This window comes from Suncus etruscus, chromosome 2, assembly GCF_024139225.1.
Source record: "Suncus etruscus isolate mSunEtr1 chromosome 2, mSunEtr1.pri.cur, whole genome shotgun sequence".
Classification (NCBI taxonomy): domain Eukaryota; kingdom Metazoa; phylum Chordata; class Mammalia; order Eulipotyphla; family Soricidae; genus Suncus; species Suncus etruscus.
The window spans coordinates 20,794,138-20,806,743 of NC_064849.1; the positions used below are offsets into that span (position 1 = coordinate 20,794,138).

Below are 12,606 nucleotides of genomic sequence, written 5' to 3' on the forward strand. Positions count from 1 at the left end.
CTGACACAGCCTCAGCAGACTGGTGGTTGTTCCCAGCTTGGGGTATCCTGACCTCTCTTATTTTCCTTATCTAAAAACTCTGTGTCTTAGGGTCAGGTTCATCTTATATGAGTGAGAGAGAAGTAGAATGTCCGTCTCAAATACAGGCAGGGGTTGGGGGGGGGCATTGGTGGTGGGAATGTTGCACTGGTGAAGGTTTTTTTTTTTTTTATGACTGAAACCCAACTATAATCATGCTTGTAATTGTGGTGCTTAAGTAAAGATTTTATACCAAAATATGCATGTCTGCTGATTTCCTATACATTTTTGGAAGTTTTAATGTGTTCAGAAGCTATGCAAAGCAAATCTAAATTGTACATATGTCATTTGTAGGTATTCATGGACAAATTTCAAGTGATTGATAAGGTCTTGTGGAGAACATGGAGTTTTATGTGGTATAGGGATTGAATTGGCATTTAAAGCAAAAGCCTTAACTATCTCTCCAGCTCCAGGAACTGATACCTTATCACTGGTATCAGTGTATGTGGCTTGGGACAGTCTTCTATTATATCCCATTATCTATTTCTTCTTTTTTTTTCTTTTTGTTTGTTTTTGAACCATACCCTGTGACACTCGGTTATTCCTGGCTATGCACTCAGAAATCACTACTGGCTTGGGGGACCATATGGGACACTAGGGGATCGAACTGAAGTCTGTCCTAGGTTAGCGCGTGCAAAGTACGCCTGTGCTACTGCTTCAGCCCCCCATTACCTATTTCTTGGAGTTACTTGTTTTTGGGTAAAATCTGCTATTTGGTTCTCTGGTTCTTTATGCAGGAATTGAGCCCTATTCAAGGGGAGTGCAAGGCAAGTGCCCTGCCAGCTGTCCTCTATTTTTTTTAGTCTGATACCTTTTCCCACTCTTCATTGTTGGGCCACAATCTATATAGTGTTCAGGACTCAAATCCTGGCTTTGCACTCAGTGATCACTCCTGGAGGGTGTGGGGCAGAGTGCTAGGGATCAAATTTGGGTCTTTTATGTGCATGTTGTGTGCCTTACCTACTATAATATTCTCTCCAGTCCGCAGCACATCTTTTTTCTTGTCAACACCTGCTAAATGGCCAGCAGCATGCTCTTTTGTTCTCAACATGTTTTCATAATATTTTTTAGTACAGTAGATTCTGATATTTTAAAACATTGCTTTTAAGATAGAGTGTTCTTTTGTTGTTGTTTTGCTTGTTTTGTTTTGGTTTGATTTTGGGCCACACCCAGCAGTGTTCAGGGGTTACTTCTGGGTCTGCATTCCGAAATCATTCCTGATAGGCTCACAGGACCGTATGGGATGCTGGAAATCGAAGCATCATTAGCTGCTTGCTAGGCAAACATCCTACCCACTGTGCTAATGCTCTGGCTCCAGATAGAGTTCTTTAATACCTCAGGGAGGGTTTAAAAACACCCCCACCAATTTTTTTTTATAGCTTATAAAATGACTGAAATAGAAATTCCACCTTGATAACTGAAAATGAGTGACTAATTACATATACGGGAGTGGGGATTTACTTTTGGCTCTGCGCTTAGAGATACTCAAAGCAGGCTCAGGGGACTATAGGGAGCTGAGAATTCAGCTTGGGTTAGCAGTGTGCAGGCAAGCATATTACCTACTGTCCTGTCTGTCTGGCCTCTAAAATATGTATTGTATAGTATTGTAAATAAATCATTGAGTTTTTAAGAGATAAACCCATAATGATTAAAACATAGAAGTAGAAAAATTTATATCTGCAATATAAGTTGGAGTTGTAATTAAGCCTTAAATTATTTACATTTATTAATGTGTGCATGAATGAGTGATGTGTATGTCTCAGAAAACCAATTTCAAACGATTCAAAATCTGTAGCACAAGAAATTAATTCCTTGCAATTAGTCATTGTCTTTGTTTTCAGTCTTTAATTCTCTTGAGGGTTTTACTAAATGATGGCAATAGTAAATTTAACTATCTAGAAAAGTAGCTCATTGTAATTTACCTAACAGTCAACAATAAGCATTTGAGACTTGCATTCAAAGTTGATCTGGAAATTACATTGTTCTAGTACGACCAGTAAAACAGAGTTACTTAAACCGCATCCCCTAGGTAATTAGGGAAGTGATGCCAATTTGATTTGGAAATAGTATTGTCTCATAAGATGCAGTTATTATATTATTATATTATGTTATTTCCATTGCAGTTATTAATATATACTTACATCGGAACAGATCTTATCAAGAGGGAAATTTGGTAATCAATAAAATGAAATTTTTCTATTATATGAAAAACCTGAAAATTGTGCAAAAATGACTTAAAGAAATAAAGTGCTTCTCTCAGAACCACCACGCTTTGTACTCCGTACTGAATATAAACATTTGGTAATCTCGCAAAGTTTACTCCTGGGCTGGGGAGATATAGTACAGGGGTTAGTTGAAGTGTTTGCCTGCATGGGTCTCTGCTTCCAACTCCTAAGTGCCACCAGGATTAAGTCCTGAGCACCTCTAGGTGTGAACCAACCTCTCCTCCCCAAATTTACTCATATTTGTAAGAAGTCTCCTTTAGATTGTGTCTATAATTCTTTGCACCTGTAGTTAAAAGATAATACCTTAAAATATTATTCCTTACTTGAGAAGGTATACAGAGTAAAGTCTAGGAATGGCCCAGTTATGATTATTGATACAAATGCTAGTGCATATTTAATTAATGAAATAGATTTTTTTTATTAGGACTGACATTATGAAATAACAGTTCTTTTTTTTTTTTTTTGGGTCACACCTGGCAATGTTCAGGGGTTATTCCTGGCTCTATGCTCAGAAATCACCCTCCAGCAGGCTCGGGATTTGAACCAGTGACCTTTGCATATAAGGCCTTACCGCTGTGCTGTCTCTCTGGCCCCGAAATAACAGTTCTCATCTTTGTGTCTGATTTTATTTTTTACCATCGACCCAGTTATTTTTAGTGAGTGATTTTTGCAGAATATACGTTTTTGAGTGCTTTCTCTTCTTAAGTTTTTGGTTTGGGGCCATACCCAGCAGTGCTCAAGGGTTTCTGGTTCTGCATTCAGAAATTACTACTGGTGGGCAATGGAGATCGGATACAGATTGCAAGGCAAATTATCCTACCCACTGTACTATCTCTCTGGCTCCCTCTCTAAATTAAGTATATTTAAAAACTTTTTTTTTTTTTAGGAATACCTATAGAACAGTGGTCTCAAACTCAATTGACATGGGGGCCGCAGGAGGCAAAGTCGGGGTGATCCTTGAGTGCAAATTCAGTAGTAAGCCTTGAACATTGGGGGTGTGACCCAAAGAACTCAAACAAAACAAAACAAAAAATGATTCCTCTAGGGCAGGGCCACAATATGTTGTACGGAGGGCCGCAAACGGCCTGCGGGCCGTGAGTTTGAGACCCCTGCTATAAAATGATAAGGAAACTGATTACCCACTCACTTTTAGGCTATTGCTGAATGGGCACATTCTGGTGTTATTTAAGAGATTGTTATTAACTCTACTGTATTTTTCTTGCAAATTTAATTTATGGTGAATATAAGTTTTACTAGGCCTTTGCTTTTAAACAAAAAAAGTGCATAAAGGTCTGCTGGATGAGGAAGAAGTAGGTAAAATGATTATATGGAGACCTAGGCTTATAGAGTGCTAATTTGCTATATTCTGAGTATTATTAATGTTTGGAATAATAAAATAGAACCCCACTTGGGAGGCCTTATTATTAGCTTATGGTACCAACTAGTTGTCTATTTTTTGTGGGAATCCACAGGTTGGGAAACTTCAACCCATGTGCCAAGTGTACCCTGCGTAATTTTTGAGATACAAATTTTACTGGAACATAGTCATGCCTGTTTGTTTAAATATTGTGATATATATAGTCTGACCCACGTTTTTATCCTTTACTAGTTTTTTTGAAAATCTATTGTAATCACGATTTTACATTGAACATTTATTTCTTTTTAGGTTTTGGCCCACTTCAGTCCTCCCCACTCAGCGCAGTGGGGAGTAGTTTGTTGGGGAGGGGGACCATGTTGTGCACAACCTAACTTGGACTTCCTGTATGCAACACTTGCACTCAGTCCATTGAATTTAAACCCCAGCCCTAAATGTCAGTATGATATAGTTATATTTCAGCTAAGTTGTAAACCTCAACTTCTAAAATGCTGTTTTGTGTGTGAGTGGGGGTGGGTGTGTGGGTGTGGGTGTGTGGTCTAATACTGAATTTAGTAGGGTTACTTACTAAAATTCTTCGTTTCATTGCAGCTATTAAGAAGTGAAAAAAGACAGGAGTAGATTTAGATGAATATAAATGGGAGTAAATTTAGTTCAGAGACCTATTTATTTGACTGATAAAGAGGAGGTCTGCTATTTGTTTAGGGGCATGTATCAATATTGAATCTCATCAGTTGTTTTCCCCCATTTTTTGAGACTTTACGACCTTTATTATTTAAAGAATGGTTTTTGGGGGGAGGTTTGAGTTTCAGGCCACATCCAGCTGAACTCGGGTTACTCCTGTTCTGTGTTCAGAAGTTGCTCCTGGCACGCTCTGGGGACCATATGGGATGCTGAGGATCCAACCCTAGACTGTCCCAGGTTGACCTTATGCAAGAAACGCCTTACCACTGTGCTATCGCTCCAGCTCCTATTATAAAGACATTTGGGGGCTGACATTTGAACATGTAACTAAAAAATAAAGTTGTTGAACAAAGTGAGAATAAGATTTTCTTTTACTATGATTTCAGAGTTAAACTCAAGGAATATAGTGTGGATTATTTTACTTTTATTTTCTCATTCAAGCATATCATAGTTAACAGTAATTTTACAGTAGAATAGCACTTATACCAGTCCTTTCACCAGTGTTTCAAGATCCTTCCATTATTATCCCATGGTTCCATCTACCTCTTCCCCTTCCCTAGGCTCTTAGTTTCAACAGTTCCCAATTGCAGTATGGTCTCAGTATGGAATATTTTAAATTTTATGATGAAATTTGTTCTTCAGTGATAATTCAGTCTGCTGTAGGTTAGTTTAAGAAAAATCAAAGCTAAGTGGGTAAAGTTTTGTTATTGGACCACACCTAACAGTGCTTAGGATTTAGTCTTGGCTCATTTCATACTTGGTAGGGCTCAGAACATAGGTGGCAGTGGTGATCAAACTTGGATTTGTTACATGTTCATGGCAAGCCTCCCTATCCACTGTATTATAGCTCTGGACAAAAGTTTTATTAAATTTAGCTTGACTCTGCAGAGAATATTATTTTTTCAAGGTGTGTTTTATCTTCATTTTTAAAATGATTAAAACTCATAAGATTAACATGGAGTATTTTTTAATAAGTTGATGTATAAGTTTTCAATAAATTGTAAAGGTTCAATAGGTTGAAAAGTACTCTTCTGTCATAGACTAAAACTTTATACATAAATTCAATATTACAACTCTTATTTATTCACTGAGAGACTTAATTTCTTTAAAGAACTATATAGTTCTTTTGGAAAAATAAGGCTATTGATGAGAAACTTTGGAACATCTTGAGGAGATGGGTAATACTTGTGTATGTTAAGAATTTTATGACACTCGGGCCTAGAGAGATAGCATAGCAGTGTTTGCCTTGCAAGCAGCCAATCCAGGACCAAAGATGGTTGGTTCGAATCCCGGTGTCCCATATGGTCCCCCGTGCCTGCCAGGAGCTATTTCTGAGCAGACAGCCAGGAGTCACCCCTGAGCACTGCCAGGTGTGCCCCCCCCCCAAAGAAAAAGAATTTTATGACACTCTAAACAAATTCAGATAGAAAACCTTTTTTTTTTTTTTTTCCAAATGAAAGTTTTAACTATTTAATTTTTTTTCCCTTTTGGGCCATACCTTGTGATGCTCAGGGATTATTCCTGGCTATGCACTCAGAAATTGCTCCTGGCTTGGGGGACCATATGAGACACTGGGGGGATCAAACCACAGTCCATCTTAGGTTAGCGCATGCACTGCAAACGCCCTACTGCTTGCACCACTGCTCCGGCCCCATACCATTTATTTTCTTTATTTAACAAAGTAACTTTGGTATATATTTTTTTTCATTACTTTAACACCATAGTTTACAAAGTTGTTCATAATATAGTTGTTCCTGACTTTCAGTGTTCCAAGACCAGTGTTTGTAATTCCAGTTACAGTGTTATAATCACTCCTGACCCCAGTTTGCCACTCATCCCCAACATTACCCTCTTGGCAGGCACATATACAAATTAAAACATAATTTTATATTGCTTATTACTACTAAATGGCTTATGGAATTACCTAAAAAGACAATAAAAGAAAATTTGTAAAAAATTGTCATGTTTACATGGGGTCATAATTTTCTGAAAGCTTACTAATCTGTTTGCTGCTAGTTGAACATACTGTGTTGTTTATTGCTCTTAGTTAGATTCTATTCTACTTTCCCATTTATCTACTGGGGTGTCAGTTTTGAAGAATTACACTACAACTCACTCCTGGAATTCCCAAGAGAACTGGGCCAGTGATCTTACATGTTAGCATCTGAGGGATGTGGATGTGGCTGCTGGGCAATATGTATGGACAGTTGGGTGGGGAGGAGGCTGCATGCCCCTACTGAGAGAAAACCTGTTTTCAGCCTGATGATTGGTATACCTCTTGAGTTTTAGTGCTTTGGCTTACATCTCTTTGAAAATTGATGGTGAATCTGAAGCTGTGCGGATGGCTCCAGATAAGGGGAGTCACAAGTTTAGCATTAATGAAACTTTATTGTTAGAATATCTCTTATGCCAGCTGAGAATATGTGGTGCTAGCTGAGTATAAGTGGCTTATGTTACAGTAATACACCAGCTTTTCTGTCTGTAGTTTTTTTATTGCCCAATTAAATTTCATATAATAGTTACTAGAAGTTTAACAAAACTTAACAATTAAATGTTCATCAAGGTTGATGTTAGAATAGTGCTGGCATAAGAATTTGATTCATTATAATAAATACAACCCTACTATGTATCAATTATAGAATTTTTTGACCCATAATGAGCTTGGAAGAAGTGGTAAATTTTCATTCCCTAGGACTTTGATCTTGGTATACATAATTATAATTAGTGCTTTGAATTCCTGATAAGTTCTTGATTTCATGTTTATTTACTAGTTAGTGCTTTTAATGATTCTTTTAATGAAATCAGATAATTGATTTTTATTTGTCTCTACCATTGAAAATGCTGACTCAAATTATAAAGTAGAAATCAGGATTCATTACCATAGTAGTGATCACAATTTGCCTCTTCTACAAACCTTGCTTTAGTTACAGTTTTAAAGTAATATTTAGGGGCACGAGAGATAGAACAGCAATAGGGCATTTGCCTTGCACAGGACGGGCCTGGGTTCGATTCCTGGCATCCCATACGGTCCCCAAGCTACCAGGAGAGACTTCTGAGCGCAGAGCCAGGAGTAACCCTTGAGCGCTGCTGGGTGTGGCTCCCCCCCCCCCAAAAAAAAAAAGAAAAAAAAGTAATATGTAGGTCAAATGTCTAGAATTGTTTTTTGTAGAAGGATCTTATATGCATTTAAACCTCTGAGAATCTATTAAAAATAATGTGCAGTTGGACAACTGTTAACCAAAAATTCTTAACTTGGGGACTAAGAGATAATACAGTGGCACACAGCCAACAGGGTTTGATCCCCCAGCATCCCATGTGATCCCCCTGAGCATCAGCAGGTTTTCTGAGTGCAGAGGCAGGATTGATCCCAAACACCACTGAGTGTGGCTCAACCTTCCCACATGGACGCTTCTTTCTTTTTTTCTTTCTTTCCCCATTCTTAACTCTTGGGACTGAGGGTATTTGGTTATAAGAGATTATTTGTTTTGCCGGATTATTTGATGGAAAAATACTTTTTAATTATGGAAATTTTTGGGGAAAGGGTAGGTTTAGTAATGAAGAATTGAGTAGCTTTTAAAAATTTAATTGAAAAGTATTTCACTTTCAGTATTCTATTTGCATCTCATTTTCCTGATAGATTTCTGTTTTGATTTTCTGCTGACAGGTCACATTTAGGGCAGGCAAAACATAAGGGATATAGCCCTCCTGAGAGTAGAAAATCTAATTCTAAGGCACCCAAAGTGCAGTCTAATACTACTACTGAACTGTCAAGGGGACACCTTTCTAAAAGGTAAATCTTCACATTGCTTATACATTTTCAAGGCACAATATTTGCATTTGAATCATTGCCTAATATTACAGTGTACCAGATTGTCCCAAAATGTTATGATAATGTGCTTTCCTTAAATTCTGAGTTTTAATTTTTAATTTTACGTTATACTTACTTTTGCAGTGATGTTCAATGCAACATGCCTCAAAGTGAATTTTTTTCTTTGTTTAGAAAGTTCCCCTATTACAGTTAGCAAATTATTATAGACACCTGCAATGCTATTTTACTGTTTCTCTTAATTTTTTATTGTAAGAGCTATTGGCCATTTTTTAAGATTTAATTAGTAAAGAGCCTTTGGAATGAAAACTATGGATGATATACTACATAAAATCTTACCATTTTATAAGTGTCCATGTAAATGTTCATTTAAAGCTTTGATAGATATTGTTTTTGTTACTAGAGTATTTTATATCCTAGTTTAAACCCATAAGCATTTGTTGTAATCATACTAGTTATTTTATGATTATTTTTGAGTGTTAGTTTCTGAAAGCTAGAGGTTAAGGAATTGATCCCCTGCCGTTTTTACCATCCCAAGAGTATGCCAGGTTTTAAAAAAATTTTATTATTTGCAATTTTGAATTATTTGGAAACCTAGGTTTATTTAGTACTGGATTTAATTAGGAAAATATGTTTTTTTAAAACATAAATTTGAGAAGTTAAATTAGACTACAGATTAAATGGTGTCAAGCTGGTCTGGTAGTAATTCTCTTTTTATCTAACCTCTTAGAAGCTGCAGTTCATCATCTGCTGTTATAGTTCCACAATCAGAGGATCCAGACAGAGCAAATACTTCAGAAAGACAAAAAACGGGGCAGGTGCCTAAGAAAGACAATTCTCGAGGAGTGAAACGCAGTGCTAGTCCCGACTACAACAGGACCAATTCTCCTAGCTCTGCTAAAAAACCCAAAGCACTTCAGCATACTGAATCTTCGTCAGAAACAAATAAGCCACATAATAAGTCAAAGAAGAGACATTTAGAACAAGAGCAACAACTGAGATCTGCACAATTGCCATCAACTAGCAAGGCTCATACTAGGAAGAGTGGGGCTGCTGGTAGTTCACGAAACCAGAAAAGAAAGAGGACAGAGAGTTCTTGTATAAAGAGTGGTTCTGTGTCTGAATCAACTGGTGCTGAAGAGAAACCTGCAAAACCTACCAAGCTGGCTTCAAAATCAGCCGCCTCAGCCAAAGCTGGGTGTAGCACCATCACTGATTCTTCTTCTACTGCCTCTACTTCCTCTTCATCTTCTACTGTAGCCTCGGCCTCCTCAACCGTACCACCAGGTGCCAGGGTGAAGCAAGGAAAAGACCAGAACAAAGCCAGGCGTTCACGTTCAGCGTCTAGTCCCAGTCCTAGAAGAAGTAGCAGGGAAAAGGAACAGAATAAAACTGGTGGCTCATCAAAGTTTGATTGGGCTGCTCGTTTCAGCCCTAAAGTTAGCCTTCCTAAAACAAAACTGTCTCTTCCAGGGTCTTCTAAGTCAGAGACATCAAAACCTGGACCTTCTGGATTACAGGCCAAATTAGCAAGTAAGTTTATGGGGTTGGGGGAATCTTTTTTTTTTTTTTTTATAAATTGAGGAGAATTTAATTCCTCTTGACTTAAGTTTATTAGTCCGTGTATACAGTATATAATTGATAGCATATTTCATACTTTGGGGGCAGGTAGAACTATCTTGTGATCTTTCACTGGCTTTGTCTTATCTTTACCCTTGTAGCATATGCTGTGGCGGGGGGAGGGTGCTTACATCCAAAGGTGTTCAGGGGTTACTCCTGACTCTGCTCTCAGAAGTTGCTCCTGGCAGGCTTGGGGGTCCATATGGGATGCTGGGATTTGAACCGTGGTCCGACCTGTGTTGGCCACCTGCAAGGCAAATACCCTACCCACCCTACCACCGTGCTATCACTCTGGCCCCATATGCTATTTCTTAATACCAGAATGGGTCATGCTAGTTACTTCATTGTTTGCAAACCTTTTCTAGGCTGTTGACCTTTGCAAGAGAGCTTGCTTTTTTCGAGTATAACACTTCTATATAGTATAGTTCTCTCTCCCTACCTCTCCTAATTCTGGTTTTGGGTTCTATTCCTGGTCCAGTGCTTTTGGCACCATGCACTGCTAGTGATTACTTTCAGAGGTTCCACATGCCAGAGAATGTGCTTCAGTCTTTGAAGCCATATACTCAGCCCTTGTACATTCTTGTTGCATGGAAACAATCGAGCTGAATTCCTAGAACATATATACTCAAGGGTAACTAATTTTTATTCACATATAATATTTAATGACCTTTATGGAATTCTCTTAAATATTACACACTACTTTGAGTATGAGGTAAATGAGATACAGTATTGGAACTCCTAAAGCTCAGCTCTGCATTAGAAAGACCTGCTGTTTGGGAGTAATAGTCCTTAAGCAAAGAGATAAACTAGATAAGAGAAGGATATTCCGTATTTGGGGATACTTGTGCTTCTGATTTCCCCTCACAGCAATCCCCAAGGATTTTAAGAAAGTGGGTCTTCAGTTCATTAGAACTGGTTTTTTATTTTCTTTAAGAGTACTACAGGGGCCAGCGTGATCATAGTATGGTAGGTAGGGTGATATAGCCTTGCATACATCGAATCATGATTTGATCCCTTACATCCCATATGGTCCCTTGAGTCCACCAGGAGTATTCTTGAGTGTAGAGCCAAGAATGACTCCTTCCTTCCTTCCTTCCTTCCTTCCTTCCTTCCTTCCTTCCTTCCTTCCTTCCTTCCTTCCTTCCTTCCTTCCTTCCTTCCTTCCTTCCTTCCTCCCTCCCTCCCTCCCTCCCTCCCTCCCTCCCTCCCTCCCTCCCTCCCTTCCTCCCTTCCTCCCTTTCTCTTTCCCTCCCTCCTTTCTTCCCTCCCTTCCTTTCTTTCTCTTTCCCTCCCTCCTTTCCTCCCTCCCTTCTTTCCTTCCTTTCCCTCCCTCCCTCCCTCCCCCTCCCTTCTTCCCTTCCTCCTACCCGGCAGTGTGCTCAGAAATCGTTCTTGGCAGGCTCGGGGGACCATATGAGATCCTGGGATTTGAACCACTGTCCTTCACGCAAGGCAAATGCCTTACCATCATCATTTCGGAGGTCCAGTGTGATGATAATGTGACCATTTTGTATGTGGCCAATCTGGGTTTTATCCCCTGCACTCTGGTCCCTTGAACACTATCATGTGTGATCCCTAATAATAGCTATGCCCCTCCCCCCAAAAAGCATTTTTATAATAGGATGCATAAGATTATGTAGAATGGATGAGCTAAAACTTAAGAGTGGCTTTTTAAAGTCAGGAAAGAATGTATTTTAATCGTAATCCAAAAAAAATAGTATTTTTGGTGTGTGGTGGGGTCACACCTGGCAGCGCTCAGGGGTTACTCCTGGTTCTATGCTCAGAAATCGCTCCTGGCAGGCACGGGGGGTGGGGGTGGGGGGGTACGACACACCTAAATGGGATGCCGGGATTTGAACCACCGACCTGCTGCATGAAAGGCAAACACCCTGTCTCCATGCTATCTCTGGCCCAATCGTGATTGATTTTAAATTTATAGTCATCACTTTAGCACTGTGAGAACTCAAACAGTGATAGGATTAGTATCAGTTCTTGATGATTTTATTAAAGAAAAAGTGAGGAATCCACAAGGAATTTTAGTTTTAAGTTTTGTTTTTTGGTGAGAGAGTACGTAATATAGAGCTGGAAATTCTGAGGGTTTTTTTGTTTTGTTGGGTCACACCTGGCAGCGCTCAGGGATTACTCCTGGCTCTATGCTCAGAAATCGCTCCTGGCAGGCTCAGGGAACCAAATGGGACGCCGGGATTTGAACCACCGTCCTTCTGCATGCAAGGCAAACGCCTTACCTCCATGCTATTCTCTGGCCCCGGAAATTCTGAGTTTTAAACAGACCATTTTACCTACAGGTGACTGGGAAAGTTTGTAACTTCAGCATATGTAATAAAATACAACTGTTCAAGAGGCAGGAGTGATAGGACGGAGGTAAGGCATTTTTGCCTTATTGACCTGGGTTCAATCCCCAGTATCTCATATGGTTGTCTGAGCACCACTAGGAGTTGATTTCTGAGCTAAGAGCCTGGAGTAACCCCTGAGCGCCACCTGGTGTTTGTTACTCAAAAACAAACAAAAACAACTTTTGAGAACTGCATTAACATGTGAGTAGGAGTTTGGCATTGTATAGTACTTAGTACATAGGATACATCATAGAATTTAGATAGCACAAATGATTGTTAGATTGTTAATTGTTAGAATAATTTAAACCACAATGTAAAATTTCTGCCGTTTCCTTATAGTTAGGAAGTTGAGTAATTTAATTGTAGTTACGGCAGCAACCTAATTACATCAGTTCTGTATGGTGCAGGTTATATCTTCTGTTCTTGGTAGGAAAATTAGGATTA

General features: G+C 39.0%; 1 protein-coding gene across 8 annotated transcripts in view; it reads left to right on the forward strand.

Annotated features, from left to right (window-relative positions):
- The window catches only part of TRIP12 (thyroid hormone receptor interactor 12), a 115,969-nt gene that overhangs the window by 10,278 nt on the left and 93,085 nt on the right, over positions 1-12,606 (forward strand). For 5 of the 8 annotated variants that reach the window (XM_049769280.1, XM_049769282.1, XM_049769281.1 and 2 more), the window contains exons 2-3: positions 8,027-8,152; positions 8,919-9,721. In XM_049769280.1, coding sequence (XP_049625237.1) covers positions 8,027-8,152; positions 8,919-9,721 — 929 coding nt within the window. The remainder of the gene's footprint in view (positions 1-8,026; positions 8,153-8,918; positions 9,722-12,606) is intronic. The other 3 variants (XM_049769285.1, XM_049769287.1, XM_049769288.1) reach the window with 1 other exon arrangement.